Below are 26,538 nucleotides of genomic sequence, written 5' to 3'. Positions count from 1 at the left end.
GCCTTTCTTTGGGATTGGAATGAAAACTGACCTTTTCCAGTCCTGTGGCCACTGCTTAGTTTTCCAAACTTGCTGGCATATTGAGTGCAGCACTTTCACAGTGTCATCCTTTAGGATTTGAAATAGCTCAACTGGAATTCCATCACCTCCACTAGCTTTGTTTGTAGTTATGCTTCCTAGGGCCCACTTGACTTCACATTCCAGGATGTCTGGCTCTAGGTGAGTGATCATACCATGGTGATTATCTGGGTCATGAAGATCTTTTTTGTATAGTTCTTCTGTGTATTCTTGTCACCTCTTCTTAATATCTTCTGCTTCTGTTAGCTCCATACTATTTCTGTCCTTTATTGTGTCCATCTTTGCATGAAATTTTCCCTTGGTATCTCTAATTTTCTTGAAGAGATCGCTATCTTTCCCATTCTATTGTTTTCCTGTATTTGCACTGACCACTGAGGAAGGCTTTCTTACGTCTCCTTGCTATTCTTTGGAACTCTGCATTCAGATGGGTACAGCTTTCCTTTTCTCCTTTGCCTTTAGTTTCTCTTCTTTTCTCAGCTATTTGTAAGGAAGGCCTCCTCAGACAACTGTTTCGCCTTTTCTCATTTCTTTTCATTTTTCGCATTTCCCACCGGCTGTCGGAAGAGACTGAATCCGCTCAGCAGTAGGCGCCGCCCACCTTTTTTTTTTTACTGATTGGCTTCGGTTCCTAGAGTAGGAACGGGATGCTTTCTGGGAGGGGTGCCGGATTAGCGGAGCTTCCTTCCACCGCTCGCAGAGGCTTCCCTGCGGCTGTAGGAGACGGAAATCTAGAGTCAAGAGTCTGGGTTTCCGCCCGGAGGGCTCTTCCCGCCGCTCCCGGAAGCTGCGCTCGCTGCCTGGGTAACGGGTCCCGGGGCTGAAGCGGGTAAGGCGCCGTTATGGACCTGGAGGAGGCGGTAAGAAGTCCGGCTGCTGCGCGACCAGGCGACGGGGCGGGAGGGCCATGAGGCTGAGGAGAAGGCGCCGGAGGACGCCAGCTGGCTGTGGAGGCGCTCTGGTCTCGAAGTGGGGCGGGTCAGAAAGGGATGGAGCTGGCGGGCCGTGGGTACCGGCGTGATGGGGGAGACAGGCTGGAGCTGCTGGCTGGGTGAGGTTGTGAGTGGAGACGGGGTGAGGTGTTGATCGAGGGGGGTGTGTTTTAGGGGTAGGATGAACTTGTGGGTTTTGTGAGGTGGCCGCCCTCGTGGCTCACCTGCTCTAGACTGGACAACCCGCAAGTTCCCTTTGATGCTGGAGGTAGGGCGAGGGAGGCCGGGGGCTGGAACCCGAATGCCCCCCAAGTAACCCCTGTAACTCCAAGTAAGGTCAAATCTTCCAGCACCTAGTCTTTGGGAATCCTCGTCTCGGCCTTGCGTAGGGAGGGCCAGATTCGGGTGTGAGGGCACGGCCAAGATTTTACTGGTTACTAGTATAGGGTCCCTGAAAACTTGACCTGCTTTTGAAATCAATTGGCCGTGCGTTTTGTCAGTCTTTGATGAGAGTCCCTTGGACTGCGCGGAGATCCAACCAGTCTATCCTAAACGAAATCAGTCCTGAATATTCATTGGAAGGACTGATGCTGAAGCTGAAACTCCAATACTTTGGCCACCTGATGCAAAGAACTGACTCATTGGAAAAGACCCTGATGCTGGGAAAGATCCAAGGCGGGAGGAGAAGTGGAGGACAGAAGATGAGATGGTTGGATGGCATCACGGACTCAATGGACATGAGTTTGAGTAAACTACAAGAGTTGGTGATGGACAGGGAGGCCTGGCTGCTGCAGTCCTTGGGGTTGCAAAGTCAGACACGACTGAGCGACTGAACTGAACTGAACTGAACTGATGGTGTTAGAGGAATATTGGGTAATTAGATCAATAATAATAAGATTTCACACACCAAAGAGCTGAGAATTGATTATTTAGTGCCAGTCTATGTATGTACAGAAGCATCATGGTGATAGAAGGCTTTTCTCATTGTAGGTGCTGATAAATGCCTCTTGAATGATGGTTAGCTGTGTGTAGATGCTGGGTTAATGAAATGAACAACTAGAACTCACCATGAGCCTGTAGAGTTATGAGTAGGGATCTTGTCTGTTTTGCTCAACGTCACATCTCCAGCACCTAGTTAAGTGTCTAGAGCATACATAGTAGGTACTCCTTGGATTGCTGAATGAACAAATGGAAACTTGAAATAACCCTAATAAAACTCTGGTTCCTTTGTGGTGGGTTATGTGTTCTTAGTGTCCTGGAAGAAGTTCCAAACGGTAGGCTGTTTAAGTCTTCTCTGTACTTAAATCTCATCATCTTTTTTCCTCACAGCATTTTCAAGTTTTATTTACTCATCTTCCCCCACCCCCCACTTTACCCCACCACCTTTTTTCTTCCCCTTCCCACACACTGCGTGTTTTAGAAACATTTAATAGTTTAATTCCATTTCAAACTGCTCAGACAGAACTGCTCTTCTTGTTTGTACATAATAGTCTCTTTGGTATGTTTTCTATTTTCAGCGATTCTTTACTGATAGAGTAAAGTTGCAGGGAGGCCTGTAGGTGGAACTGCAGGGTTTAGGCGCCGTGTGTTAAATGTGATGTTCCTTTTCTCCCACAGAGAGAGTTCAGAGAGCGCTGCTCTCAGTGTGCCGCTGTTTCTTGGGGTCTTACTGATGAAGGCAAATATTATTGCACTTCTTGCCACAATGTTACAGAAGTAAGTAACAGGTCTCATTTATGAATTTGCTTGTGCTTTAAAATTTGCAATTTCAGCCTAATATATGGCATAGTACCCCCCCTCGCCCCCGCCGCACCGCCAAATTGATCTATTTTTTATTACTAAGCAGTGCCCAAATACCAAGAATATAAGTCGTCCTCAAATGGTGACACAAGGGTTAAAGACTTTGTGAATTAGATTTAGGATGAGCTTCTGAAACTATCTTGGGCTATAAATATAAGTGTTTTCCTGATTCAGACTGTATGGTATATTTATAAGGGGAAGTAATTAAACTTGCACTTGGAAGATGATAAATTTCTTTTCATTAGTTAGTACTTATTTAAGAGTTTTTAATGTGCCATGATAGCATGGAGGTTTGGAATATACAATGTTAGAGGACTATCCTGAGTACTGAAATATACATTGTTATCATTATGTCTTTGCACAATGCCTTACACATCATGAGTGTTTTCTTATCTATTCATTCATTTCCTCCTCTTGACAATGTGTGAGATACACTATTATGCCTGTCTACAGGTGGGGCAAGTGGGCCTCATCAGGTGAGTGAGTTTGCCAAAGTCTCATGGCTAGAAAGTGTTAAGGCAGGATTTGAACCTGAGGCTTCTAACTCAAGCCAGCGTTCATTTAATTCCACCACACCTGCCTCTTAGGACAGAGGCTGACATCCTGTCCTGTGGGTCCGTGGTAAATGAGACTGCATTCACACAGGGAGTGCTAGGTCCTCTTCTCGTCACCACAACCCTCAGGACAGAACAACATAACCGAAATAATCCAGAGTGTGGACAGCCTGCTGTTGGGTGGGCTAAACACACCAGGAGTTTTCTCTCCGGAAGAGGATTTGCTCAAAGTCTACAGAGCCAGGAAGAGCAGATATATTTATTACCTTTGCCCTGTAGTCCTCCGGGATTTTTGAGAAAAGTGGTTAATGTAGCTTGCAACTATCATTGAGACAGTCATTGTTCTTCATTCTGCTTCCCATTTGGTCACCCACGGTATTCATAAAATATGAACTCACTCGATGAAACTGTTGGGGTGATAATATGTTCATTACTTCATTTGTGGTGATGGTTTCATGGATATACATACACACACATCAGATCATACACTTTAAATATACGCAGTTGGGTCCTTTGCTTTGATGTTTGTTGAGGCATTAACAGTTTTTGGTTTTGTACCAGCAGTGCAAATGTAAACACGGTGAAGCAAGATGTGTATAATGGACTGTCATTAGCAGATGAAGACAGCATATACTTTTTTTGGAGAAATTAAACTATTAATACATTAACTAATTGCTTTCTTTTATTTGTCTTTGATAGTGTTTCTATTTATTTCTGTCTGATAAAATCTGCTGCAGTCAGTTTTTAACTTGAAAGATCCTAATACCAGTATTTCCACACTTGAAAGGTACCAGCTTTGTATGGAATAACCTGTCAAGAGTGGAGCATTCTGGACGGTGGGCACCATCTTCCTACAGGCCCAGAACCTATCTCAGTGCCTCCCGTGTGATAGACAGAGCTGTGTGTTGCACAACCTCAGTGGTTCTCTTGGCTTTATGGCACATTCTTCAGATAGAAAAGGACGTGACTGGTGTGGGCTTGGTGTGCCAATGTTTAAATCCACCTGGTGGGAAATGGCTGGTGAGCTGTGGTTAGACCTACGGAGAGTGAAGGTTGTGGTACAGCTTTCTGTGTTTTTCTGCTCCTTTCATTGCCCCTCAACTTACTCTTGTATGTAATTTTCATTTTCTAGATACCCATCATCTGAAGGAAGGCCTTCTGAATTCATAAAGGAATTAGAATGTTATCTTGATTGATTTTATACAGGAAAAATATTTTCAGATCTTAAATCTGGTCTATGTATAGACATTCTTGCAAGTATTTTATGGGTATTTAATAAAGGTATAAGCTAAGATCGTGTGAGTTTAACAGATTTATATGATCGTAAGAGCAGATTTACTGTAGAAAATGTAGAAATGATGAAGATGAAAGCTACAATCACCAGTGAGCTCAACATACATTTCAGTAGCTTCCATTTAGTCTTTTATATGAGAGACTGTCTGTATATGAGAGGGGCAAGGGGATACGGGTGAGTACCCCCAATCTTGTGTGAATGTGTTAATTAACTGTATAAATAGTCCACAGTATAACCATTCTGTAATTAGTTACAGCTTCAGTCTGGGTATTTAGGTTTTTTTAACTTTTAGTTATTTTGCATTTTGTCTAATTCTTATTTTAAGCCTTCCCCCGCCATCCTCTCCACCCCCCACCCCCACCCCCACTCTTTATAAGTTTTACCTTTTTTTGTTGGATAATTGCTCTGGTGTGTGTTCTGAAATGTCTTACGTTCTCAGTGTGGCCAACCCCATCCACCAGAACGGCTTTGAATGTGGTTTCTGTGGAATACAGAGAGAATGTATTCCAAAAATCCTGTTGTTAGAGGCATTTCTTTTATTCTTAATGAAAGTTGAAGATAAATTTCATTCCAAATCTCTAGATTTAGACAAATACATAGGTAGTGTTCTCTCTTGGTTAAAAATCTTCACCTTTCCCCCATCACGTAGGGCTGATGCTTTTATTAATATATTTTGGTTGTGAGAGAACTGGAATCTTAGGTCCCAGCCCTTGAGAGCACTTGGAATTGAAGACTTTGGGGTGAACCGTACTCAGCAATAAGTCATTCTGAAATCTTACAGGTCTGATTAAGAATGAAAGTAGTACTTTTATAATTTTATAAAGCTGTTTTAGAGTATGATTCCAACACATAGAAAAGTAGGATGAAAGTAATCTGTGTGTAGCTCAGGCATTGCTGACTACAATAAATACAGAAATTATTTTAGTTTCAAAGTGGTTTGGGGTGGAGAAAAGGGTGAATAAATTTGACTTTAGGATTGATGTCAAACAATTAAAAACTGATTGAAAATAAAAGGTTATTCATTTGACAGTAATTTATTTAGTATGTTTAAGACTGTTCTCCACACAGTTTTAGGTACTAAGAAGTTCTGAATCAGAAAATAACATAAAGGCTAACCAGAGTGTCCACTTTATCTAATTGTCCCAAAGTGCTATGGTCATTGGTCCTGGCATCCACCGTCTGGTTCATTACACACCCCAGAGCATGCTTGGAAACACAGTCAAGGAGAAGTGAAGTTACCTGTGTGGTCTATTTTAACGGTCTGCCTCTGTTTCCTGCAGAGATCTAGGGAAGTTATAGACACTGGGGCTATTCCTAATACTAAAATACAAGCCATCAACCGGGGACTTAAAAGAAAACGAAAACTTGGTAAGCTCTTTCTTCATATGTGCTTGTATTTTTCAATCATGTTTTCATTTTCATAATTTGGGTGTGTGCAATTGGAATTCTAAATAGATTCTAATGAAGTTGCCTGAATTTTAAGCCAAAATAGAATTAAAGTCGATAATTATTTTTGGTAAAATTGGAAGCAACTTCTTAAAGCATACCCATTTTTTATTGTTTATTATAGATGATTTGATTTTTCAGTGGTGCAACTACTATGCAAAAAATAATATTAGTCAAGGGAGCATATTTCTTTGTATCTGTTGGCATATGTTTCTCTCTTCTGTATCTGTAATCTCTCATGATTTTCTGTGCTTTTAAAAAAAATTGCTTCTCTTCTGACATGTTTCAGCTATGGAGTTGTCAGGTTAGGCAAGTTAAATATGATACTCAGCTTTCAGAAATCCATTTCTCACAGTGATTTTGAACACACCCTTTTATAATAGGGAAAATTAATTTCCTTTAAAATAACCTCAGCATGGGTGTGCTTTGAAAGGCAATCTATTTCATTAATCCAGGGAGTACATATAATTAACAGTTATTGAGAAGAATCTGAGGTGAAGTTTAGTTGATGCTTTTTATTTCTGTGACTGATTGCCTAGAGCCAGATGCTCAGGTTTGAAATTAGGCTAAAGATAATGGCGGACTCTTCTACCTAAGGTAGCTTTAAGGATACACACGTGAAATATATAATATATATAAATGTTGGTGAAATAACTGCATGAAATACATTGCTGTTCTTAGATGAATAACAGAGAATGCCTAGATGCCAACTCATGTTCCTGTTTAAACTTTAGTAGTGACTGTTTTTATTAGGCTAAAACCTGATTAATCTTAATTAAATTTAATTAGAATAAAACCTGATTAATTTGGGCTTGCCATCTAGGTAGTAAAAATTGTATAGTTTAAGCTTAAAGTGCTGAAAGAACATCAGGTGTTTCAAATTAAATGTTGAGAGTCTTATATTCAACCTCTTTGTCCTTACTTTCTTCATGTGTAAAGTAAGAGGGTAATACCATTTATTATAGAGAGTAGGAACCCAGACTCCGAATTTAAGATACAACTGTATTAGTTCGTCAGAACAGGGTACATGAAGGAGAGAGCACACGTGGCTGGCTATTGCTTGAGGAGTTTAAACTCCCACACCTTTGCAGGCTTCTTATTTTATTTTATTTTATTTATTTTTTTTTTGTGGTAATATGGAGAGTAATAGTAATAGTGGTTACTTTTACTTTAGAAAAGATCTTTGTGAGGTGGTAACATCTGGGCTTGAGTGATGAGAAAGTGCCAAATATCTAATGATTTGGGGAATCTTATTTTACTCCTATGCAAACTAAGACCCTTTCCAGAAAGTGAGTTAGTCAGCAGAGGTGGGGAGGCCTTGTGACACTGAGGTTAGGGAGGGGCACAGGAGCCCTGTGACTTTCTGCAGCGGGGAGGGCATCTTGGAGTCATAGCAGCAGACTTCAGAAGCATATTTTTTCAAAGAGTTGCAGTATTTGTCGACCTGGGAGGGGTAAAACGTAAGAGTCTTAACAGATTTGAGCATTTTCTTTTAACTGGTAGTTTTATTTAAGCATGTAGCTTTGTCCATTCCTTCAGAATCTCTTAAGACTGTTTTGAGGTTGCAAGAAAATAACCTATTAATACTTAAAATACATGGTGACTGGACCGAGTTCAATGAATCTTAGTTTCCTTGCTTTCAGTTTCACACTCCTACCTAGAACCGTCTTGATGAAAGGAGAAAGCTGTTGAGCAGTTCGTTTGCTTTGTGTGTTCTTGTTGTACGCCCTTTCCTGCGATCTTGGAGCTTCCCCTCTTTGTTTTAGTTCATTCATTCTCCAAATACTTATTGTTCCCTTTCTATGTGAGGTGGAACAGAGGAGTCGGAGGAGAAACAGTGGCTGAGTGTTGAGTATCCTTTCATTTAGGCTTCTGCTGGGTATTGTTCAGTACATTTATAAAACTTGTTTTCTTTTTTTAATGTGGTGACTAACCATTTTGCTGCCCTTATATTGATATTTCAGAAAAATTAAATTTACTTTAGCATTTGTGTATAGATTTGCCAGATTGGAAGCAAGAGTATAAGAATGGAAACTCTACTCAGGGATATGAAAAAATTCCAGCTGAAGTGTGTGAAACACAATTGTAACTGTGCAGTAGCATTGCATTTAGTAAGTAAGAAACTCAGATGTCTGAAGTCTGTCATTTGTCATTTAGAGAAAGGCTGGGATTGGTATGTGTGTGAAGGTTTTCAGCACATACTTTATCAACAAGCAGAAGCCTTACAGAGCCTTGGAGTAGGCCCAGAGTTAAAGGTAAGTCCATTTGAGTTCACATGTTAACCTTTCATTTTGTTGTTTGAAGAACAGTAGGCTTAGAGTGGAATTAATAGTAGGGTTATCAGTAATAGCACTTGGCCTATTAGAAACAATAATTTTTCTGATAATTTTTCTTTAATCCTTTTGCAAGACCAGTAATCCCCAAAATGTGTTCTCTAGGGTGTAAATAAGCAGTACATCCAAAAGAAAGTAAGAAAGGTTTTAGTCTTCAGATAATTAGGAAACATTAGGTTAAAATAAAACAAATAACTTTGTGCACTTTTTGGTGCCTTTTATGTGTTAATGTGCTGTTTCATTTCCTAGGGGATGCAATGTGCAGTATTCACAATTTGAGGGTAAAATCCTCTGGTGTGTGTGAGGGGGTGAGATGGGGAGAGTAGCATTCATCAGGACTTCCAGAAAATGCACTTTGTGCAGTGATACATTAAATCAGTGGTTTTCAAACTTGAGTGTGTATCAGAATCAACTTGGAAGGCTTGTTAAAACAGATTGCTTGACCCCATTCCAGAGTTTCTGATAAGCAGGTCTGGAGTAGGGCCCAAGAATCTGCATTTCTAACACGTTTCCAGGTGACGCTGATGCCGCTGGAGTCAGCTTAGTTGGAGAGAAGTTTCCATGTGTATGTGGAATGAGTGAAAGGACATTATGTAGCACTATGCTCATAAATGAAAACAAGAGCAAAAAGCGAAGGAAGAAAGATCAACTACTGAAGTCACCAAGAGAAGATTGGTAAAGCAGCCTTTGCTATTCAAAGCAATGAGTGTCTGCAGCAGGCAGGCAGAGTGACCCATAGGCCAGTGCGTAGCCCAAGTGTGAGCCTTAACCTTGACAGCCATTGCTTAGGTAAGATTGCTGGTAGCCTGCAGGTTTGTGAATCTGGTTTCTCCTGGCATAGGTATCCGATGTATGAGTGTTTTTTAATAAATGGTTTCAGGTAGTTCCACCAAATAGCTTCAGTAGGGTTTACACCTATATAGCTTTCTATTGATACCTACTTCATCAAGATTAATCCTAAAAACAGTTTCTCTGAAATTAACCAATAAGTATGAGTGTTTAGACCTGACCAGCTAAATGGTACAGGAATGGTGTTATGATAACCCAGGCTCCAGAGTCAGAACTGACTCTAGATCCTATTCATGGGTCATTTTGGCCATGTTACTCAGTGTGTTCAGTGGTAAAACATGAGCTAATAACTGTTTTGCAGGATTGTGTTAAAGCTTATGGATGCCTTGTGCCTAGTAGGTGATGAATAAATGGAAAAGCTGCTTTGTTTTGTTTTACTTTTGCTTGGACAGAGGGTAGGAGGAGGAAGGGGGTGTCAGTAGGTCACTAAATGCAATAGCAACTTTGCTCCTATCTAGAAATGTAGTCACACATAAGTGACTTTCTTTCTCTGGATCTTAATTTACTTAACTTGTAAAAAGAAGGGATTCAACTAGGTGATTTTAAGGAACTAGTTCCTTCCTTTCCTAAAATCTAAGATTAGGAAGACTATATTCAGTGCTTCTCATACACCTGATACTGAAATGATAATTCTTTCAAGGAAATTTAAGTAAGAAAGGTAAGAATACATTTAGATGGAAGCAGTATGTAAAGTACAAGAGAATAGAGGTTCTGTGGTCTGGATGTGCCAGTATATTTTCATCAGAACCTGAAGCATTCTTGTTTCTCTTCCACATTAGAATGAAGTTTTGCATAATTTTTGGAAGCGCTACCTTCAGAAGAGCAAGCAGGCATACTGTAAAAACCCAGTTTATACCAGCAGAAGGAAAACTACGGTAAGGCACATGTCTGACAAGTGGGACCAAAAGACATATCTGGTGAGAGATAGAAATGAAGATGAGGTTCAGCCTTACCTGAATTATGGTTTTCAGAGGAGTTTCAGTGAAGAGGTTTCATTTATAGTCCAGAAGGACAGGGTCAGTGATGTAGGCATTGGATTTTTGACTTCTTATTTGACCAGTTGAAACATAAATTTGTGGTTAAGTTTCTAAATAGAAGTTTAAAGGAGTTTCTACCATTGTACTATTAAAAACTGTTTTGCAAATGTTATTCTTTTTGCTTGGAACACCTGCTTGCTTTACCTGGCATTTCAAGATTCAGCTCAGTTGTCATCTGGATCCTTCACCACCCCACCCCTGTCCATCAAAGCAGTTATGTTTTTAGCAGTTTGCTTTTCACTGCTTATTAAATGTGCCATGGATCATTTTGTTTGGAATAGGGGAGGATTCCACTGCTGGGAAATGAGGTTTGATAAGCTTTGATGTGTTTTATGTGTGGTTCTTACTCTCTAGGACTGTCAAGGGATTCTGACTCTGTTTGACACACATTTGTTAAGAGCTTGGAAACTTGGCCCAGTGTTTACTTGTTTGGTTAGGGTCTCATAGGTTCCACACGCAGAGTTTAGTGAAAGAAATGAGACGTTTAGAAATTGCAGGAATGAAAAGTTTAGAAATAGCAGATGGAGCAGGAATAACGATAGTTCAGTTTTAAGCAGTAAGTTTGAGACAGCTATTGGACATCCAGGAGGAAATGTGGAGTCCTCAGATACACTTCAGTTCCGGGGGAGAGATCTGGACTGGAGATACAAATTTGGAAGTTGTCAGCTCACACTATAATCAAATCTAAAATACCACTGTTTGTAAGATGCACCATTATTTTTAAGTACCCCCAAGAAAAAAGAAAATGCTGCAAATTAAATTGTGCCATGACGCTGACTGTAAGATATTCCTGATTTCAGGGATGTTAAAATATGGAGATGGGGGAGTGCACATTAGAATTGAAAACAGTATACGTAGTAGATGGTATTTAAACTACAAGACCAGATAACATCCCTGAGGAGTAAAGACAGAGAAGAGGACCAAGACTGAGCTCTGAATATTCATTGAAAGGACCCAGATGCTGGGAAAGATTGAGGGCAAAAGGAGAAGGGGCCAACAGAGGATGAGGTGGTTGGATGGCATCAGTGACTCAATGGATATGAGTCTGAGCAAACTCCAGGAAGGACCAGGAAGCTTGGCATGCTGCAGTCCATGGGGTTGCAAAGAGGCGGACACAACTTAGCGACTGAATAACAGTGAGAGGTGGAATCGAGTGCACAGAGGGAGACGTTGCTGTAGATGGGAGCAGGGAAGGGCGCAGAGGCTGACAGAGGGCCGAGCGTGTGGTGTGGGAGTTTCCTTAGGATTGCTTCAGTTTTCTCAGTCATCTCCATGTATCAGCCAGCTTTATGGTTCCCTGGCCCCTCGTGGGCTCACCTACCAGAGGGAATGTTCTTGACAGAAGAAACAAGCATTATCCTGTCCCTGGGTTCTTTGTTCTGTCTCATTCTCTGTGAGTTCCTTTAATATGAGCTTTATCTCCTCACAGTGAGATCAAGTTTCTGGCCTACATGACTGAGAGCATGGCTTTTTGACTGTGATCAGCTCCCCAAGTCATGTCAGTTAATGAGGCCTTTAGGTAGCTGGCCAGCTAACCTTTCTAAGAGACATTCTGACTGCTATTTCGGCGATACACTTGTGAAAAATTAAATCATGGTAAGAGATAATGTATGATTGTCAAGCCTTAGTGTGTCTAGAGTCATTATTGACACTTGATGTTTTTATTGGTGTTGATGCTAGAGCTATAGGAGAGGTGTTTACAGAGAGAACTAGGCCTGTTGTGTCTGCCTGTTTCTCTGCTCATGCTTGTTTGGCGTCCTTATCTGAGAAACATGGCTGGGAGCTGCTGAGGAGCACGTGCAGAAGTCTGGCTCTCTTGGTCTCAGGGACCAGGCAGATGACTGCAGGTCTCTAGAGTGGTTCCTTCTCTGGTGTTTGTGATGCTCAAGTATTGTTTACAGTTTGTGGAAATGAATTATGTTGTAATTCCGATATAATCATAATTTATATTCTTTTACAAAACAGGTATTAGAAGATAATTTGAGCCATTCAGATTGGGAGAGTGAGCCTGAGCTGCTGAGTGACATGAGCTGTCTATCTTTTGCTGAGAGTGGAGCAGAGTCTCAGCCTGATGTCCGCACTCCAAAGCCTTTCCCCATCATCAAAGCATCACATTCAGGTAAAGATGACAAACTAACACTCTGGCTGTGCATCTTAGAAATAATGTAATGTAGTCCTGTCTCTTCATATTCCAAGGAAGGGAACTTGGCCTAGCAAGGAAGAATGATTTGTTGAATCATATGGCAAGGAGAAAGGTGAACTGAGTGAAATGTTAGGGCAGTTTTTAAAAAGGTACATTGTTTCTGCATGAGCTTTTAGGTGTGATTTTTAAAGGGAACTAAACAGTAAGGCTTCCCAGGTGGCTTAGGTGGGAAAGAATCTACCTGTAGAAGACCAGGGTTTGATCTCTGCTGGGTCGGGAAGATCCCTTGGAGAAGGGAATTTCTCCCCACTCCAGGAGCTGTTCTTGAGAATCCCATGGGCGGAGGAGCCTGGCGGGCTACAGTCCATGAGGTGTAAAGAGTCACACATGACTGAATGACTAATACTTTGACTTTTCAAGCAATAAGTAGATCCAAAAAGGAGGCTAACTCAAGTAAGATAGCTGTGGGCTCAGAGAAAAGTTGTAGCAGAGAACTAATAGAACTTAGCCATGTGGTAAGATAGACAGGAGTCAAAGATAAGCTGCCAGTTTCTCTGCGTAGACTAACGCAGGCTGAATCAGATCACCATATTGTGTGTGTGTGTGTGTGTGTGTGCACGTGCATGTATGTCTTACTTTCTGGTTTAATTCCATAATTTAAAATAGATAAGGAGTGTCTTTAAGGTTACAGATACAGACCTTCTCCTCAGAGCATTTATTCATGATTTTAGTTGTTTCTACATTACTTTTAGAAACAAAAACAAAGAAACGTGGTGGAAAACAGAGAAAGATTTTATTATAGATTGTGAAGGTCTTGATGTGTGCTACTAGAGTTGTTTGGGAGACAGCCTGCAAACTTCATGGTGTTAGGAATTGTTGAAGTCTGCATTACGTGTGGTTATGTAAAATTTTCAACAAAACATTTCTAGTATGGACTGCTTCTTTGCAAGCCCCTCACCCTCCAGAGATTAAAAATTCCTTTTATCAGCATATCCATGTTTCTTTTTATTTTTTGTCATTTCCTTTTTTTTCCTTCAGCATATCTGCATTTCTTGATGGACTGCACAACGACATAGTTATCAAATAAGTTACATGTTGTGTCCAAAGAAGTTAGGTCGTAGGATAATTGGGCAGTGTGGCATGTGGGGTTTCCTTTTCCATGCCTCAGGCCACCTGACTCAAAAAATCTCAGAGAACTAGGACTCTGAAACCATCCAAGCCTTTTTAGTAAGACATCATGATTGTTTACCTATGTTAGGGATTTGCATGTTTGTTTCTTAGTAAATGATGATCCTTAGAGCTTTATTTTCATTTTTCTATTAAATGTAACTATTAAAACAACTCATTATTAATGCAAAACTATAAAATTCAGATATTCATGGGAATTCCCTGGCAGTCCAGTGGTTAGAACTTGGCCCTTCCACTGCTGGGGCCCAGGTTTAATCCCTCTTTAGGGAATTAAGATCCTGTAAGCTGTGTGGCCTGACCAAAAAAAAAAAAAACAGATGTTCATAAAGAAAATAAACTCACGAGTTATTGTACCACCCCAAAATAACCACTATTACTGTATTCTTCTACATTCTAGATTTTTTATTCATATATATATAGAGAGAGAAAGCACGAGTTTTGTTTTCCAAAAATGTGAACTACTTCTTGATTCTTTAAATTTTTTTGATCAAAATTCTACATGCATGTTGATTCAAATAGATTTATAGGACTTGTTACACAAATAAAAATAAATTGCAGTCTACTATCTCCCTCAAATGTCCCGTTTCCCAGAGGCATTCATTTTCAACTTTTTTTAAATGCTGTATCGCTGTATCACATGCTTCTGTTATTACATCTTGATTTCTCGTTTTGCACATGAGTGATTAAATTCCCACTGTGGATGATGAAGCCTTAGCTCTTTCACTCATCCCTCACTGTCCCTCCCCACCCCCTGCCACATAATTACCAGTACACAATTATGAATTTCTCCTTCTCTAGCTTTCCAATATAATTTTTTGCTTGGTCAATTTTTTGGTGCTTAAATTGTAAATGTATATGAATATTCATCAGAGCTGAGTCATATAGCTTACTATGATTACTTTTTCTGTATATGCATTGGTTTTTCCAGAGTTGATAATTTGTTTGCTGCTGCTGCTGCTAAGTTGCTTCATTTGTGTCCGACTCTGTGTGACCTCATAGACGGCAGCCCACCAGGCTGCCCCATCACTGGGATTCTCCAGGCAAGAACACTGGAGTGGGTTGCCATTTCCTTTTCCAATGCATGAAAGTAAAAAGTGAAAGTGAAGTCACTCAGTCATGTCCGATTGGATTGCCATTTCCTTCTCGAGGGGATCTTCCCAACCCAGGGATCAAATCCATGTCTTCTGCACTGGTGGGCAGATTCTTACCACTGAGCCACCTCGGAAGCCCAGATTACAGATTAGTAATAAATAAATAGAAAGCTTGCCTGGAGAATCCATGGACGGAGGAGCCTGGTGGGCTACAGTCCATGGGGTCACAAAAGAGTCAAATACAACTTAGTGAAACTATGAATCTATAATCTGTTACTAATGTATCTCCACACTTCCCCTCAATTCTGACAATCTCTCAATTCCTTATTCTGTCAATTTCATCTTCCGTAATAGATCCTGGAACTTCTGAGCTGCTTTGATCGAGAATGATGTATCTCCAGACCTCTGTCTTGGGGATCTCTTTACCACCATCCCGAGAAGTCTGTCACCTGTCTGTGGTTAAATTTCTCATTTCTTTATCTCACTTCATCTTCTTTCTTGGTACACACCCTCAATTTGTGGAGCATCTTTTCTTATTTTGCTGAGGATATTAATGTTATTTCCCACTGATTTGAAGATTTGACGGTAAAGCGTCTTCCTACAATGCGGGAGACCTGGGTTCAATCCCTGGGTCAGGAAGATCTCCTGGAGAAGGAAATGGCAACCCATTCCAGTATTCTTTCCTGGAAAATCCCATGGATGGAGGAGCCTAGTAGGCTACAGTCCATGGGGTCACAAAGAATCGGACACAACTGAGCGACTTCACTTTCTTTCTTTGCCTTTTTATACTAGAGGGTTTCTTCAAGTGCTTAGCAAGCCTAAGAAGGCTAGTCCTGTTTAAGAATGGAGATTGAAAAGTTGGTTGAAAGCTTTCTACCCACAGTAAGTCTTGTCACTTCTGCTCTGGTTTATTTTCTTGATGAACCTCCAGCATTGTCATCTTTAACTCTTTTACCCCTCAGCTGACCAGATTTTCCAGAAACATCTCTGAGGTGTTTTTTTTTTTTTTTGAGGGTATAACCTCAACTGTCCTGGGAAATGGGTGGGAAGAAGGCCTCAGGGGAGGAGAGGGTCTCTGGAGGAGAAACTTCCCATTTTCGGGCAAGATTGGGGAGGAGCAGTCATTTGGCTGCATGGAGCTTGGGAAGGAGTCTGGGTGTATAACTTCTTAGTCAGGCTTCCAAGCAGTCCTCCTGGTGTTGGTCCTACTTCACACACTTTCCAGGGCTACCTGGTTTAACCAACTCCTGAGCCTTCCTTAGAGGTCCCCAGGGAAAATTACATTGATTTCTGCCTTCCCTACTGCTGGCTGTGAAACTTTCTCAGCACTGCTAAGGCAATATTCACCTGTCCATTTGCTTTTCAGCTTTTAACATTTTATTGCTGTTATCTCTTTTTCCATGTTATTTGTTCTTGTATATATATATTTTTAAAATTAAAGTGGGACAAAACAGAAGCTAATGTGTTGTTTTCAATCTGCCATCTTAACTGGAAGTTCCTACATGTTTTTATATATGTAATATATAAAGAAGTTTTTAAAATAATATTTTATAGAAATCTGTGTCCCTGTATATTCTTTTAAAACCGTAGTCGTCAGCCTTTAGCATCCACCGGAGGATGGTAGGGATGGAGGGCCGGTGAGCTCAATAATTTGCATCTCTACCGTGTTCTCAGATGATGCTAATATACCTGGTCCAACAGCTGTACCTGGAGAACAGTCCAGTGCGTTTACACAAAGCATTGTGTACATTGTTATGCACTGTTTTCATTGCATGGAGTTAATTAAATTTCTATTCTAGTCACTTATGTTGTTTTAAATTGTTTTCTTATTATAAACAGTGTTGTCATAACACACCTTGACCCTGAACCTTTGCATGTTTTAAAAATCATTTCACTAAGATGAAATCTTGAAGTAGGGCTGCTAGACCATTGGTCACCAAATATTTATTGGGTTCCTTCTCCACCTGGAGCCTGTTCTGAGCTCTGTGGATGCCATGGTGAGCAATACTGTCTGTCTTCAAGCTCCATAGAGTGTCCTGGGAGGAGCTGGACAATAAATGCACACGTGAAAAAGAATAGGGCAGTTCCTGATAAATGCTATGAAGAAAGGATCTTCAGGATTTAGAAAAGGGGATTTTGAGGGATAAATAGGAGAGTTTTTGCTTAAGAAAACTTGGGAGTCTCTCAGGGTTATTCCTAGTCCCGCTTTTCCATCTACCCTCACTCCTGGCTTCAAACACCAGCTATATCCAACAGCTCTAAAATTCCTATCCTCTCAACTCTAGAATTTTATATTCAGCTGCCTACTCAGCATTTCCATTTGCATGTTTAATAAAGTCTTACACTTAACATGTGCAGGTCTGATATCTTGATTTCTCTGGTCAAGCCTGATCTTCTGCCTCCTTCCTTGTCTTAGTAAGTGACATCTCCATTCTTCTTGTTGCTCAGGCCCCAAAACCTTAGACTTCTACTCGTCTCCCCTTGTTGTCTCATACTTCACATCCAGTCCATCAGCAAGTCTTTCTGACTCTGCCTTCAGAATATGTCCAGGGTCCAGCTGCCCCTCACCATCTACAGGATCTCCACTCCAGCACGAGGACCCATTGCTGCAGACCTGGCATCATGGTCTCCTGTGTGCCGTCCCCTAATTCTATTCTTCATAGCAGCCAGAGTAACCTTTTAAAAATCATAAATGGGATTATATTGCTCTTCTGTTTAAAAGTTTCCAGAAAACTCTTATTATACTTAGTTGAAAATCTGAAAGACAGATCATGGCCAACAAAGCCCTTTAACAGTTTGGTTTCTTATCACCTACCATTCTCTGTGGTCGTCTCCTGCCGCTCCCCCTCACCCATGGTGCTCTAGCCACACTGGCTTCCTTGCTGTTCCTTCAGGTTGACTCTGCTGATAGACTCTGTGTTCCTTCCCAGATCCTTGAGCCTTATTCTCTGATTTCAGCCAGGTCTCTGCTCAGGTGTCACCCTCCCCACAGGGCTTCTGGGACTACCCATGTGAAAAAGCACAGGTCTCTTCCCTTCCCATTACTCTGTATGCCCCTACATTGCTGTTTTTCCATGTTGCACTTAACCACTGTCTCTCAGGTTTTTTTTTTTTTTTTTTGGTCATTTACTGTCCCTCACTACTAGTATGTGAGTTTAAGGAGAGATGAGATACTGTACAGTCATTTCCCCAGACCTGGAAGAGAGGCACAGAGTAAGATGGACAAGTATTTGTGGAATGAATGCACCGAGGATGAAATGATGCCGCGGGGGAGGACGCCCGGAGCATGGGAGTGGGAGAGGTGCTACCTTAGCTATTTGGAGAGCCTGTCGGAGAAGGGGACAAAGGAATGACACGTTTTTGCTTCGCTTAGTAATTGTTTGTCCTTTTATTTATTTGAAAACTTGCTCCCGTTCACTACAAAAAATCCAGAAAAAACAGATCGCTCCTTAGACTCTCCACATACCCCACTCCCACAGAGAACTAGCACGTAACGTTTTGGCCAGTTTTCTTCCAAATCATTACTACCATTTATTGCCAAGTTGCTCTGTGTAAAGATTCTATCAATAATTTTAAGATATTTAAAATACCTCTTTGGATTTTGCTGTTTTTCTTCTTTTCTTGTCCAAAATAGTTGCTTACGCTTAAAAAAAAAATCTCCATTTGTCCCTTAAGAAACGACCTCTGTCTGTTCTGGGTCTCTTGATGGAGTGGAATATTCGTTGCGGAAGGAGAAGGGGGTCATGAAGATGAGTGTACCACGGACGCTAGCCTTCTGCTATCTGTCATTACTTTGGCAGAGAGAGACAATTACTCTTTCAGATCTTTTGAGGTAAGCTGGGCCTCTTACGATGATGCTTTTGCTGATTATCTGTGTGACAGCCTGTGGATATTTTGGATTTTACCAGGAGGCTTCAATTAAGGAAGGGAAAGATTAGGTAGTCTGAATTCTGACTCTGAAATGTAATTCTCCCTGGGCTAAGAATTCATCTCCTGGGTTTCCTTATTTATATAGTGGAAATAATACTATTTATCTTACTTGGGGTATTAGAGAATTTATCATTCAATGTGAATAAAATGCTTTGAAGGTGAAAAGTGACATTTAAGTACCTGCACAGTATTATTAAGTATTTTTCATTTTTAAGAGAGAAGATGAATAGATGACCTTCACATGGCAAATAGTAGTAGTAGTTATACAAAAGCATACCTTGGTGGTGTTAAGAGCTAAAAGATAGGTTGTCTGTGTTTATAAGCTAAAATGGAAAACAAAGCTATTAGAAGAACCTGTTATGTGGATAGTTAGCATGTACAGTTTTCAAGATTATCTGCAGGGTTTTATAGGTAATGAATAAATTATGGTATGGTATGTAAGAATTTCTCATTAAATAGAAGATGTACCACAGTCATTAATGTGTTCATTTTTCCTTGCTCATTATGTGTTCTAAATAATAACATTTGAGTTTCTCAGTGTGTGGGGTGATTTTCAGAGAATAGATTTGGAACCAGAACCCTGGGTTCGAATCCTGGTTCTATCACTTACGTACTATAGGACCTTGAGTAAGTTATTTAATTTCTTTCTGCCTCTGTTTCCTCATTGGTAAAATGAGGTTACTAATAATATCTGCCTCAGAGAGTTGAAACTACTTTCAATACTTAGTACCACATGAAAAGCACATCGTACCTGGTGCATAACAAGAACTCAGTTCTAGTGATTGTTGTTTATGTTTTCTTTATCGTCATCATCATCATTGGCACTGGGCCCTTGGATTAAATAAAGTGCCTCCAGTAAATGAGAATAGTGCCTTTGAATTTGGCCACATCAACCAAATAACAAGGCTTTTCTCAAATGTGATTAACTTGACATGCAGATAGTCCATGATTCAGTGAATTTTACTGTTACGTTAAGACCTCATCTTGTTCTGTCCGCCCTCATTGGTGATCTCACCCTTCCCCAAGGCTCTAATTACCATCTGTACGATGACGACTCCCAGATCTGAAATTTCCAGCCCAGACTTGTCTAGTGAGGGCCAGACCCATATATTCACATAATCGGCTGCCTGCTGGATACTCCTTCATCATCTTTCTCCTCAGTTCATCTCTTCCTCCACTGATTGCCTTCTTCACGAATACCCTGTTTCATCTCATACAGGCACCTGAGACCCATCCTTGGCTCTTTCCTCTCTCTGCATGTAGTTTAATCAATATGTCCTCTCGATTGTACTTCCAGAATAACTCTGAGAACCATGTTTCCCCCATTCCCTCTGTCTCTGTCTTCACCTGGATTACTTAGCCACCTCCCAGGTGAATCTTGTGCCTCTCCTGTCCATTTCCTCCTGGTAACCTGAAGGATCTTACAGGAAGGATCGCGTCACTGGGGCTGGATGAAAGGGTAGCTGTTCTATACAAGGCAGTCTGTAAGGGGGTAACAAAACTCCCCGAGAAATCTAACCAGGAAGAAATAATAGTTACCCAGAAATAATAGAGAAAATTATTTGCCCAAAAATTCTTCTCAGGAAGAATATTTTATGTGGTTGGAGGGATGGGATAAGATCCTACACGTTTGTCTGTCTCTCTTCCCCTCTTCTGCCTCTCTCCTCACCCCTCTGTCTCCCTCCTTTTCCCCTTGCTTTTCCTTGCTTTCCCCTCCAAGGGGAATTGTAAACTGCCTTCAAGAAGATTAGATCTAGTTAGCTGGAGGGCTTTTATTTTGCTCTGTGGGACATGTAAGTTTGAGACCTGGTTTAATTGCTTGAAGGAGTAGAAGAAAGACTTTACCACTGGTCCTCTCTCCTGCTTTTCTTGGAAAAGAGCTCTAAGTCACAGGTTCTCAAAGTGTGGTCCTGACCAGCAGCATCAGCAGCTTCTGGGAATTTGTTAGAAAGGCAAATTCTTGGACCCATTCTAACCTTCTGAGTCAGAAACTCTGGGAACAGGGCCTGGTAATCAATCTCTGTTTTAATAAGCCGTCTGGGGATTCTAAGGGATGCCAAAGTTTGAGAACTATTATTGCTACACCCTGAATAAACTATTTAAAGAACATTGATTTGAAGGGCCTACATTATTAGCCTTTCCACAATACCCATGTATCTTATACTGATCCTGTATATCACTTCTCTGTTAAATCCTTTAGCAGCATCCTCCTTAGATTAATTCATAACCCTTGAGGAGCCTTTAAAGGACCCTGTACTTAACAATTATAATTAAGTAAAAACAGCCAACAAATATTCATGCCACAAATATTTGTTGAATATCTACTATTGGCAGGTGTTGTTCTAGAGTCCAGACCCTTGAAATACATTTGTGAACCATATAGATAAAGTCCCTGCTCTCCTGAAGTTTAAGACTAGAGGAGAGGACAGATAAGCAAATACATAAATAAGTGAATCAGACAAGGGAATGCTGTTCAGAAGATTTAAATAGGGTGATGTGATAGAGAATGACCAGATGGCGTCTTTATTTATTTATTATTTTTTTTTAATTTTATTTTTGAACTTTACAATATTGTATTGGTTCTGCCATATATCGAAATGACACAGGCATACACGTGTTCCCCATCCTGAACCCTCCTCCCTCCTCCCTCCCCATACCATCCCTCTGGGTCGTCCCAGTGCACCAGCCCCAAGCATCCAGTATCGTGCATCGAACCTGGACTGGCAATTCGTTTCATATGTGATATTATACATATTTCAATGCCATTCTCCCAAATCATCTCACCCTCTCCCTCTCCCACAGAGTCCAAAAGACTGTTCTATACATCAGTGTCTCTTTTGCTGTCTTGTATACAGGGTTATTGTTACCGTCTTTCTAAATTCCATATATATGCGTTAGTATACTGTATTGGTGTTTTTCCTTCTGGCTTACTTCACTCTGTATAATAGGCTCCAGTTTCATCCACCTCATTAGAACTGATTCAAATGTATTCTTTTTAATGGCTGAGTAATACTCCATTGTGTATATGTACCACAGCTTTCTTATCCATTCATCTGCTGATGGACATCTAGGTTGCTTCCATGTCCTGGCTATTGTAAACAGTGCTGCGATGAACATTGGGGTACATGTGTCTCTTTCAATTCTGGTTTCCTCAGTGTGTATGCCCAGCAGTGGGATTGCTGGATCATAAGGCAGTTCTATTTCCAGTTTTTAAGGAATCTCCACACTGTTCTCCATAGTGGCTGTACTAGTTTGCATTCCCACCAACAGTGTAAGAGGGTTCCCTTTTCTCCACATCCTCTCCAGCATTTATTACTTGTAGACTTCTGGATTGCAGCCATTCTGACTGGCGTGAAATGGTACCTCATAGTGGTTTTGATTTGCATTTCTCTGATAATGAGTGATGTTGAGCATCTTTTCATGTGTTTGTTAGCAGATGGCTACTTTAGATGGGTTATTAGGAAAGGCCTCAGTGAGAAGGTGGAATTTAAATTGCACTCTGAATGAAAATAAAACCAGCTGTTGAGTATCAGAAGTACTAGCATTCCAGGTAAAGAGAGTTTGCTAGTGCCAGGCCCTAAAGCGGTTGCAAGCTCTGTATGATCCAGGAGCAGAGGAGGCTGATGTGATGGGATTGCGAATTTGAAGGAGTAGGAGGAAGATGAGGGCAAGGAGATAATAAACAGGACCAGACATAGGTCTTTGTAAACCAAGTTAGGAGTTTGGATTTTTTTTTTTTTTTTAAGTATAATTTATATACAATTCACCCTTTTAAAGTATACAAGTCAGTGGTTTTCAGTATATTCGCAGGGTGTGCAGCCGTCACCTCTATTTCCTGGATATATTCATCACTCCAAGAGGAAACCCCATACCCATCAGAAGTTTGCCTTTAAGTGTGATAGTAAGCCACCAAAGAGTTTAACAGGAAAGACATGATCTGATCTGGTTTATGTTTTCAAGATTGTTCAGGCAACTATGAGGAAAGTGGATTCTAGGTAGACACGAGTGGAAGCAGAGAGACTGGGTGGTCTTTTCTATACTTAGAACAAGAGGTAGTGGCTTGGATTAGGGTGGCGGTGATAGAACTAGAATGAAGTGAAGGGGTTCAGGATATGTTTTCTGAGTGGACACAACTTAACTCTAATGCAGTGCTGCTTAAACTGCCTGTAATGAATAACTAGTTTGTTAAATGTCAGTCTGTCACAGATTGAAGCTTTTGGAAAGTAAGATAGTATTATAAGTAGAGATAGTATCTCCAGGGGTCATGACTGGAGTATTGGTTTCTTGGTCAGGAGGGGCGAATGAGACGCTGTCAGTCTACCCCACTGCTCTTTTTTTATCCCTGTTTTTCTTTTTACCATTTCCTCCTACCTAACATACTGTATATTTCACTTATTTGTTTTGTCATCTTTATCTTCTCAGTGCAATGTAAACTCCATGGGAACACGAATGTGTTTTTGTTTTGTTCACTGCTGTGTCTCAAATAGTGTTGGGTATATATTATTGGACTTGATAAATTTCTGTCCAATGAATGAATGACTTGTAGATAAGTATGTATGAATACTTATTTATATTTATGTGCTAACTTCTTCAAACTCAGTAATTTACTCAAAATAGTTGACCAGTTACTATGTACCAGACATTGAGACAGTGGTAAACAAGTGTTTCTTTAATTGTTCTTCCAGTGACAGGTACTTACCGTGTACTGTCATAGGTACTGGGGACCAAATGGTGGGCAAGGAGGTATTCTAACAAGGAAAACAGAGATCAAAAGGTCTCCCTGAAGAAGTGATTTAAAAGATGAGTAGAAACTAATCATGTCAGAGAAACTAGGGATAGACAGAAGGAATGCCATATCTACAAGCCTGGTAAATTGGCAAATAAGATAAACACACCTTTTAGAAATATTTTATCTATTTGGGCAGAAACAGAAGGGATTATTAGATAATCAACTAAATCTTGTCTCTGCACAAGGGAATAGAAATACAGATATTTTCAGGTTAATTATTCTTAAATCTATTTGAGATATACAGTATACTCAACTGCTTCTTACCTTGTCTTTGAAATATAACATTTTCCCCTCTTTTGTTTACTTTGCCAAATCAGTACATATCTTATATTGAAACTTTTTCAAAAATACAGATTTGTTGAAGAAGAACATATTCCTTACATACATGCTTTTCAGCATTTTCCAGAAGAGATGAAATTATATGGACGTGACAAAGGAATCTTTGCCATAGAGGTAAATTATTTTCTTTTTTACTTTGTAGTCACTTATGAGACATTAGAGTAATTGGCGATTTATATTCATCTCCTGATTTACTATTTCATGTTGAAGTTTAAAAAAGTCATCCACTTTTTGTTCTATTCAAATATGGAGCAGTAATCATATCTTAATAAAGAGTAGAACTATTATTTGTATTTTCTTTTTGTGGTTTCTTCATTGTTTAGGCTGTTCTCAGAATACAGCTTTAGTGTGAGACGTGTGCACTGCCAATAAGTGTACTGTTGAGACGAAATTTCAGAAGTTTTATATAGAGAACTTGAACTAATTTCAAATTTAAAAAAACTATGTATGTTGTTATTATTTGCTCACTTTGTTGCTGTGGAGGAAAGAACTGAAAGTGACTATGTTAGGGCTTCCCTGGTGGCTCTGATGGTAAAGAATCTCCCTGCAGTGTGGAAGACCCGAGTTCAATCCCTGGGTCAGGAAGATCTCCTGGAGAAGAGAATGACAAACCACTCGAGTATTCTTGCCTGGAGAATCCCATGGACAGAGGAGCTGGCGGGCTGTAGTCCATGTGATTGCAGAGTCAAATACGACTGAGCACCGGCACTTTTGTTTTGAGAGGCACTATTTTAAGTCCTTTGTTTACATTTGTCCTCCTCTAGCTCTCTTTTCATGTTTCCAGTGGAAGATCTTCTGTTCTTTTAATTATGAGTCTTTATCACTATTTATAGTACTCAAAGGTTATATTCCCTTTGTTCTTCATCAGGTTTTCAGGGTACTAAATATTAATATTAAATATTATCCTGCATTTGCCCACTTAAGGAATTCTTTTCATAGGCTTTCTTAACCTTCACAGCCTTCACGTTGTTTTCAGTTTATTTAAGAGACATTTATGATCCTTACTAAACCTCTGCATGAGTATGGTTCACCATCTTCCCAATTATACATGTGAGTAAACACCTCAGAGTGAAGTGTTAGTCACTCAGTTGTGTCCAATTCTTTATGATCCCATGCACTGGAATTCGCCAGACTCTTCTGTCCATGGGATTCTCCAGGCAAGAATATCGGAGTGGGTTGTCATTTCCTTCTCCAGGGGATCTTCCTGACCCAGGGATTGAACCCCGGTCTCCTGCATTGCAGGCAGACTCTTTACTGACTGAGCCACCAGGGAAGCTCAAACCCTTCAGAAGGTAGAATTGTTTGCCAAGGTCATTGTACATAGTAGTCTCAAACTCGAAGTACAGCCTTCTGTTCTTTTCCCACCCCCCTCATTATGTTTTGTATTGTATAGTTTCTATGGTGATGTCTTCAAATTCACTGATCTTTACTTCTTGAATTTGTAATCTGCTGTTTTTTTCATTTCAGATTCCATGATTTTCATTTCTAGAAATTCCATTTTAGCCTTATTTTTCATTTCTCTCGCTATGTTTATGTTTTCTTTTTCATCCTCCAGTTTATTGACAGTATTTACAGTAGATGTTTGAAGGTTCTCATCTATGGATTCTGTTACCTCTGAGGCTGTTGACTGGTTTCTCTCCTGATTGTGTGGCATGTTTTCCTGCTTTCCATGCCTGGTGGTTTTGATTGGATGCAGACAGTTTGAATTTTGTGTTGATGGATACTGGATTTTTGTTCTGGTGTATGATTAGGTAGCTTGGATATCAGTTTGATCATTTAAAAGCTTGTTTTCAAGCTTTTTTATGGCTGTTCCAGAGCCTTTATTCTTGGACTAACTTAGCTCCTCCTACTAAGTGATGTCCGTCTGAAAGACTTTACCTAGTGCCCCCACTATTATGAAGCCTCTCCACTCCAGCTGGTGCCTTTTCTGAGCTCTGAGAATTGTCTGGATTCATTGGGGGAAAAGATCCAGTGATTTTTTTTTCTCCCCTGGCCTCAGGTTTTGGTTTTTTTTTTTAAGCATGCACAGTTTGGTACTCAGCCAAGACTTGAGAGGACCGCTTTGCAGACCTCCAGAGTTCTCTGTGCATCTGCGTCCTCACTCTTACTCTGTCTGCAAATTACAGCCACCCCAGCTTCCAGGAACTCTAATCCCTCTCTAACTCAGCGAGAACACGGGGCTCTGTTTCATTCCCTGCTCCCTGAACTGCTGGTTGCAGACTGCCTCCAGGCAACATCCTGTAGCCATTTGTTTCTCTTTTAGGGCATATCATCCTGTGCTTCCTGTTTTCTAATGCCTGAAATTGTTTCATATATTTTTTCTTAAAAAATTTATTTATTTATTTAGTTGCGGTAGGCAGGATCTTCGTTGCATCTTGTGGGGTCTTTTGTTGCAGTACATGGACTCTGGTTGGGGCATATGGGCTCAGTAGTGCGTGCAGGCTCTCTAGTTCTGGGCCGAGGCCCCAGAGCGCATGGTCTCAGTTGTTGCGGCACCTGGGCCTTTCAGTGGTGCTGGCTTCGGTAGTTGCAGCGCTCAGGGCATGTGAGATCTTAGTTCCCCAAATAGGAATCAAACCTGCATCCGTACATTGCAAGGCAGATTCTTAACCACTGGGCTACCAGGGGGAAGTCCCCTTATATATTTTTTCCAATTCTCTGTTTATCATGGGAAGTCAATTCCGAAAGTAGTTAGTGCTTTAAGGGCAGAAATAGAAGTGTTCCAAATACTACTTTTT

General features: G+C 40.5%; 1 protein-coding gene across 2 annotated transcripts in view; it reads left to right on the top strand.

Annotated features, from left to right (window-relative positions):
• Nucleotides 1–794: 794 nt before the first annotated feature.
• TAF1B (TATA-box binding protein associated factor, RNA polymerase I subunit B) overlaps nucleotides 795–26,538 on the top strand; it is a 55,435-nt gene continuing 29,691 nt past the window's right edge. The window contains exons 1-8 of one of the 2 annotated variants that reach the window (XM_019970718.2): nucleotides 795–935; nucleotides 2,625–2,723; nucleotides 5,936–6,023; nucleotides 8,259–8,356; nucleotides 10,063–10,158; nucleotides 12,286–12,439; nucleotides 18,418–18,574; nucleotides 23,815–23,914. In XM_019970718.2, the coding sequence (XP_019826277.1) occupies nucleotides 918–935; nucleotides 2,625–2,723; nucleotides 5,936–6,023; nucleotides 8,259–8,356; nucleotides 10,063–10,158; nucleotides 12,286–12,439; nucleotides 18,418–18,574; nucleotides 23,815–23,914 (810 nt within the window). In that variant the 5' untranslated portion in view covers nucleotides 795–917. Of the gene's footprint in view, nucleotides 936–2,624; nucleotides 2,724–5,935; nucleotides 6,024–8,252; nucleotides 8,357–8,949; nucleotides 9,110–10,062; nucleotides 10,159–12,285; nucleotides 12,440–18,417; nucleotides 18,575–23,814; nucleotides 23,915–26,538 lie in introns of those variants that run through there. The other variant, XM_070799149.1, reaches the window with a different exon arrangement.

The sequence above is a fragment of the Bos indicus genome, chromosome 11 (genome assembly GCF_029378745.1).
Source record: "Bos indicus isolate NIAB-ARS_2022 breed Sahiwal x Tharparkar chromosome 11, NIAB-ARS_B.indTharparkar_mat_pri_1.0, whole genome shotgun sequence".
Classification (NCBI taxonomy): Eukaryota; Metazoa; Chordata; class Mammalia; order Artiodactyla; family Bovidae; genus Bos; species Bos indicus.
Note: the sequence above shows the minus strand (reverse complement) of the source record. Positions and strands in the feature narration are given on the sequence as shown.